Below are 7,538 nucleotides of genomic sequence, written 5' to 3' on the forward strand. Positions count from 1 at the left end.
ATAAATACTTGCTTGCAATGTTTGTCTTGGAAACAAGACACCAGCTCAAACAGTTCATTCAATTTTACCATTCAGGCAGAAGAAGAAAAAAAATCCAGGGATGGATGAATGAATATCAGCCTTAGTCCATTAGTCATGCATGATATTTTAAAGACCATTTAAAAGCATTTGGGGCTGAAACAGTAAAAAAAATATATTACATGACAGAACTGTGAAAGAAAGCAGAGAAAGTTTGAAGTAAATGACAAGGCATTTAATTGTATTCAGATATCTTTACAATTGTACAAAACAACATACAACAGTCTTGACAGCACACGGGTAAAAGTAGAGCTTTGAATAACTAGTCTGCCATCTAGTGTCCATCTGCATCTACACATTCTGAAACTTTCTCTCACAGGACATTCGATTCAACAGCCACAGGCATTAAAGACAATCCAATACTCAATATTTTTTGTCCAAATTACTGGGTAACAGAGGAATGTTATAGGAAAAAAAGTAGAATGTTACATTAAAAAGTTATTAATGCATTACCACAATGGTCATATCAGATCAGAGAGCTTTCCTGTGGAAGCACAGCATCCTATGGGAGTCATAACGGTACTGTAAACTAGGAGGAAACACTGGACATGCCTCCTTTTATCAGCTGTCTGACTGGTGATGAAGGGAGATTCTGAAATCCTGCCCTGGAAGCTGGGAGGGGGGAAGAATCCCAGTGTTAAATAACTCATTTCACACACTTCTGAATTGCAGTAAAATCACCTGGCACCATCAAGGCAGCTTGCGTTGAATTGCATTTCATGCGATTTCACTTTGTAAGTAGTGGAGCTGCTGCTGCACGATTAATAAGTAAAAGATTTCGATTCAAATACCCAAGCGAACTTATTCCTAAACGACGATGATTAAACCGATCACAGCGAACACTCAAATCTGTGTTGATGCTGCCACTGACCCAGAGACAGAAGTTATCATTATGAAACGGCTTTTCAGCCACACAGCATCATTATTTCTGTTACAAATATTCAAATGATCACAGATGTACTGGGATAAAAAGTTTATGGTTCAGATACAAACACTTGATGTCTACGGAAGCAACCAAAATAGAGCAAAGGAACTTGATGCCTCAAATAAAGTTTGTATCGATTCCATAATTTATTAGTCATTGAATCATTCAGAGATCCGTTTCAAAATGCCGATTCATCCAGTAATGAAAGTTAAGTATTTATGAGCGAGTCATAGAATCATTAAAACACATTTTTAAATAAATAAATTAAACTTGGTAGACTGCAGCAATTAACACTTTGTCAGAACCTCTCGTAAAAGACATGTTATTTTGTTTAGTTGTCTGTTCAGAATTCTGGGAGACTTATCAGCTTTGATTACAAAAAAATAATCATTTTCAATTTATCCAGAATCATGCAGCTCTTGTAAGTAGTATTATTTCTCATTAGCTTTCATTAGCATTTAACACTTCATAAGATTGTTGCTGCTTTTTTGTACTTGATAATATCTTGTGTTCAACAAAAAGTATTCAAAAGTTTGGGGTAGGTAACATTTTTAAATGTTTTTGAAAGAAGTCTCATGCTCACCAATGCTAAATTTATTTGATCAATAATACAGTAAAGGAGTAATATTGTGAAATAATATTACAATTTAAAATAGCTGTTTTCTATTTATATATATATTGCGGAGAGATTGTGAGATTGTGGTTAGGTCTCAGCAGCACTGTTGGTTTATTGGTAGAGGTTGTATAGTATTTACAGTCATTACGTTCCTGTGTATATTGCGTGAATGACGGGTGGTTGGGCAGATATTGTGTTTTGCGGTAGGTGGTATGCCATACGGAACCGTTGCCACTGAAACTGCATATTAACGCACCAGTGGGGCTCGACAGCCTTAGTCAAACGGGTTGGCGCGTATGGTTGGGTTGCGGAGAGATTGTGAGATTGTGGTTAGGTCTCAGCAGCAACTGTTGGTTTATTGGTAGAGGTTGTATAGTATTTACAGTCATTACGTTCCTGTGTATATTGCGTGAATGACGGGTGGTTGGGCAGTTATTGTGTTTTGCGGTAGGTGGTATGCCATACGGAACCGTTGCCACTGAAACTGCATATTAACGCACCAGTGGGGCTCGACAGCCTTAGTCAAACGGGTTGGCGCGTATGGTTGGGTTGCGGAGAGATTGTGAGATTGTGGTTAGGTCTCAGCAGCAAGAGGGAAGTAGAGGTCAGTAAGCTGGGCTGAGTTGAGTGGGGGACGGAGGGGGGTGACTCTGGGATGCCAGAGTCACTGTCGAGCCCTCTTGAGGTGTCGTGGGCTAGTCGACGAAACACTGAGGACGGAAGGTGCCCACTTGAAGACCCTAGAGATGTTCCCTACTCCGCTCAATCCAGAGGGTTGTTATGGGGGGACCGCACTGTGGTTGCAGCCGTTGTGTGTGCTGACGCGCAAATACACTGCAGCTATTAACACCAGACAGAAGGAGATTCACGTCACCAGATGGAAAGAAGCGTAAATGGATGGAGAAACATCGGTTACTGTAAAGCTACGTCTTAGTTGGTGCTTATCTTGGCGAAAGCCAAGTACAAATCAGTATGAAGTTTTAACATCTACTCTCGTGTAATGGAAATCATTATATATATAAAAATTTAATTTATTCCTGAGATGCAAAACTGTATTTTCAGCATCATTACTCCAGTCTTCAGTGTCAGATGATCCTTCAAAAATCATTCTAATATGATTTGATGCTCAAGAAACATTTCTGATTATTATCAGTTGAAAACGTTATTAAATTCTTTAAAAAAGTCTTACTGCCCAAAAACTTTTGAAGGATAGTGTCTGTCTGTCAATTATTGAGCTATTCCACAGTCTGAAATACATATTCTCACCTAGTCTGGTGCTGGTCTCCTTTAGCAGCAGCTGAGATTTCTCATGGAAAGACAGCAGCTCCCTCATTATACAACAGTGAGAGTCCATCTGTGAAGAAACAACTGCGCATGACAGCAGCTCTCAAAAAAAAAAGTAACCAATGCTCTTATTGTCCTTATTTTTAAACTGTATATTAATTTTTTTTGTTTTATTCCTGAGAACTCTAAACTTCACTTAGAGATATTATGTATAATACAAAATACAGCATTATATTTGCTTGGGTGCGATGACAAAAATACAGCATGATCAGTGTAGCCTAAAATGGTTCTTATAAGCCAGATCTTTTTCATTTTGGTATTTGAAGGAATTGTCCGGCTTTCCGCATTTTCACTGTTAGACGGTGGAGGGCGCTATGACATCTTCTGAAAAAGTACAGAATTTCCGGATCAAAAAACAAGCGATAGAAGCATTGCTTTAACGGGCATGTAAGCTAACGTGATCATCAAACAGCATATAAATCAAAACTGCCTGAAGTTATTGAATTAAATGTCAAGCCAGGAATAGGTTAAAGACTGTGCAAGCTTTGCGAGTGTTGATGGACTCAGATCATGAGTTATCAGTTACTTTGAATCAATCTAATGATTCACTTGCCGGAATGCTTGATTTATTCAACAAACCTCACGTCCACTTGGACAATTGTCATGTCCAACTCAAAAATATTATTTTTGTTTAGAATTTTTGTTATAAATATATTAGGCCTAAATCGTAAATTGCAGAGGTGGCCAAAGTTGTGCCGTTACATTTGATTTGGCAATTTTTTTTATTTTTATTTTTAAATCCTATTTAAGCATTTCTTCATTTATCTCGTATCTTATTTTAGCATTTAAATATAGACAATATAAAGAAATTTGATTAAAAAAAACGTTTAATATCTAATATAGTTGGATATAATGCAACAGCAACATGCGCCCACGGCCCTCAATTTTATTTTAGGCACTTTTAGTGTAGTTACAACAAACAAATTGTAAAGAAATTGCTTAACATTTAATAAAAAAATAATACTAAAAAAATTGAATTATTTGTAGCAAACCTAAATTGTGATAATGTAATTGGTTTCTAAATATTTTCGCATTTGAGTGAATCCTCAAGTCTTAAAGGTCCTGGCCTCACCACTAGCTCCATGTTTCGGAGTAGTTTCTGCTGTCCCGTGAGCACTGCCTTGTAGTCGGGTTTGTTCAGAACGAGTTGACTCTGTGAAGACTTTGCAAAGCATGATGGGTCCAGTGGCACACCCTTCTCCTCCCCCCACTCCACACATCTGCAACGGGACATAGATGCACAGCTAAACGACATTTCTGTATCCATACATGTGCATAGATGCGTGTAGTAGTTGTGCTCACTTGTCCAGTTCGTCAGCTTTGGTCCGGTGTTTGTTCAATAGCGACTCCCATGACATACTTTCAGCCTGTAACCTTCATAAGCACATGATGACCATTAACAGCTATAGTCATGAAATTAATTCGATTCCCAATGTAGTGTCTCGGACGGATGAGAGCAGATGGAGAATTACCTGTTAATGTCCTCTTGAATGCGCGCAGTGGTCATGTTAACAACGGGGTCACTGCATATACAGAGAGAGAGAGAGACATTTAATAAACTAGAGTGTGTTTCAGGATCGAAGCACTGCTGATTAAAAATTTATTTGAACTGAAACCCCAAAAAACTGACTTTTACCTCTCAGTAGTTGGGAGTGAATTCTGAGTGTCTCTGCTAATGTCTTTAGCCAGACTGTCCCATTCTTCATGCAAAGATTCAACTGGAAGTCAATGACGTTCATATAAACATCATGAAATAGATTTTTGACATAAAATGTAAATGTATTCAATTCTGACAATGTTATCTAGCTGGCTAATTCTAATTGCAAAAATTACTTTTTGGAAATATCAGTCAGAATGTGTTGAAAATGACACTTTTTTCCAATTACACTACCGTTTAAATGTTTGGGGTCATTAAGGATATATATATATTTTTAAAGAAATTAACTTTTGTTCAGCAAGGATACATTAATTCATCAAAAGTCACAGAAAAGACATGTACAATGTTACAAATGGTTTCTATTTCAAATAAATGCTGTTCTTTTGAACTATTAATCAAATAAAATACTGATAAATTGCATAACGGTTTCCAGAGAAATATGAAGCAATACAACTGTTTTCAACATTGATAATAATCAGAAATGTTTCTTGAGCTTAAATCATCATTTAAGTTTGATTTCTGAAGACTGGAGTAATTTAGAATTTAGATTTGATCACAGGAATAAATGACATTTTAAATAAACGAATATTAACATAGAAAACAGTTATTTTAAATGATGATAATTTTTGTAAAAAAATGTTACTTTATTTTTGATCAAATAAATGCAGTCTTTTCTCTAGATTAAAAAGTCTGTTGAGTAGAAGAAAGTAGTAGATAGATAGATGGCTAGATAGGAGTCAAGATTAGTTTCAATGAAAGAAAGATTAGTAAGAAAGAAAGATTAGTAAGAAAGAAAGATTAGTAAGAAAGAAAGATTAGTTAGAAAGAAGCATAAGAGAAAAAGTCACTCTAAACACTTTCAGAAGAGAGCTGAAAAAATGTAACATATAATTAAGTTTATCAGGTTAATTTGCTATATTAAAATGATTGATGTATTGATTGTATTGTCTTGCTTGATCATGTAATTTTATGTCCATTTAATGAGATTTTGGGGAGGTGGTCTTATAAGACCTCGTGGTCTTCTCACTCTCTCCCGCACAGTATGTTTTTTCTTTCTGTTTTTTTTCCGTTAATGGATTTGTAAAGTTGTATTTTATATGTTATATGTGCAAATAAACTTTCAACTTTCAAAAATTCTTTGAAAAGCATCTTTCCAAACCCAAACTTTTGAACGGCAGTGTGTATAACTGTATAATTTCCAACTCTTTTTGTTTAAAAGCAAAAACATTTTGGTGAAATTTCCTGAAAGATGGTAAAGAAAACTTAACACTTCTATATACACATGAATGACTGACCCTGACTTACCTTGAGTCTTAAGTGTCTCTGTATCAACACCAGGAACAGTGTAAAGACTGTTTTTGACCCTCTTCACTGTCCTCTATGTACAGTCAGGGACATTAAAAGGTTTAAGGAAAAAGCCAGTAAAGTATATTCACCTTTCCAATGGCAAAGCCTCATTCATTTTCCTTAACAAATATGCATGTTACAGACCTCCATTGCAGCTTTAATTAGCATATCCAGCCTCTCATTATCAGGTAAAGACAGACTAATGGTTTCACACAGGGCTGAAAGACACAAAGAGAAGAGAGTCAACACAATCCTAAATTACATCCAGTGAAAGGCTTTGGGAGTCAGCACTCACACTGCGAGGAGCCGAGGAAGGCCGGCAGAGATCGTCTGCCTCTAGAGGATCTCCTCAAGGATTTCCTCCGCGAGCTAGGGCTCAGTTCAGGAGCAGGTTCCCTCATGCCGTCCTCAATCTTCGAGTCCTCTGGCCGTTCCTCTTCTGGACGCTGCATCGCTGCAGGAGCAGGTGATGTGCAAGGAGACTTCTGAGGAGGACCTGAGATGTGGCTACTGTCATGGGGACGTTTGACTCCGTGAGACACTTCTGAGACCTAGTTGAGATGATGACATAAAGCACAACACAGTATTATATACATAAGACAGAGGTTGACTATGCATTCACATATGTATTGTGAGATTTTGACTAAAGATTTTGGATTCTGTATTAATGCATGATGACAACTTTTGGGGTCTGTAAGATGTTTTGAAGGAAGTCTTCAAGGCTGCATTTATGTGACCAAAAATACAGCAGAAACAATAATATTGAGAAATATTAATACAATTTAAAGAAACTGTATGCTATGTTAATATATTTGTAAATGTAATTTATTCCTGTGATGTCAAAGCTGAATTTTCTGCATCTTTACTTCAGTGTAACATGATCCTTCAGAAATCATTCTAATATGCAGATTTGCTAAATAAAAGTATTTTATTTAGTTACTAATCGGAAACATTTAAACGTTACGTTAAAAAAGAACAGAAAACAGATTTACCCTGGTGTCGAAGTTGCTGGCATCACATCTGTGAGAGATTAAATGGTCATATAGATTACAGCACACCGAACAAACGACACAACCTTGTTTGTTGCATTCAATACATTGCAAAGTATTTTAAATAATAGCTATCAGTGTTTGTCCACTAACTAATCAGGTATTATATATGGCATATTAGCTGACAACATCATCAATCGCGTTAAACGCTGTTCTAAATGCTGTGCTTTATTCAAGTGAATTCCTCATGCAGAAATTACTATAGCATGAGAGTGGGAAACATTTAGTACATCTATTTCCCGTGTTGTAAATAATAAAACACTTACGGCTCAAATCCTTCTTTCTGAAGCTCCGCCATTTTCTTTCAAAGATCGCGCGCAGTGAAATATGCCCCGCCCATTTTCATTTCGACCGCGATGGTTCTTGGGAACTGTAGTCACGTCAAATTAGCTTTGAGTGTGTGCTGTGTAACGTTTTTTTTTTGTTTTTTTTAAGAATCACAATTCCCATGTTTTGGTTACATATTATATATGATTGATAGATATTATTTAATATAAAATTAATCATTCTTTAAAATTGTAA

At 36.4% G+C, this 7,538-nt stretch overlaps 1 protein-coding gene across 1 annotated transcript; it reads right to left on the bottom strand.

Annotated features, from left to right (window-relative positions):
* Positions 1–231: 231 nt before the first annotated feature.
* Positions 232–7,362, bottom strand: dsn1 (DSN1 component of MIS12 kinetochore complex). Its single transcript, XM_077213549.1, has 11 exons — positions 7,283–7,362; positions 6,960–6,987; positions 6,263–6,518; positions 6,112–6,185; positions 5,926–5,998; positions 4,600–4,681; positions 4,436–4,486; positions 4,266–4,337; positions 4,036–4,183; positions 2,886–2,973; positions 232–690 (listed from the first exon to the last, which is right to left on the bottom strand). The coding sequence occupies exons 1-11, from the start codon at positions 7,312–7,314 to the stop codon at positions 608–610; spliced, it is 987 nt and encodes a 328-aa protein (XP_077069664.1). The 5' UTR covers positions 7,315–7,362; the 3' UTR covers positions 232–607.
* Between the last annotated feature and the right edge of the window lie 176 nt (positions 7,363–7,538).

Source organism: Siphateles boraxobius, unplaced genomic scaffold, assembly GCF_051911475.1.
Source record: "Siphateles boraxobius isolate OS27281-9 unplaced genomic scaffold, OSU_SipBor_1 66, whole genome shotgun sequence".
Lineage (NCBI taxonomy): Eukaryota > Metazoa > Chordata > Actinopteri > Cypriniformes > Leuciscidae > Siphateles > Siphateles boraxobius.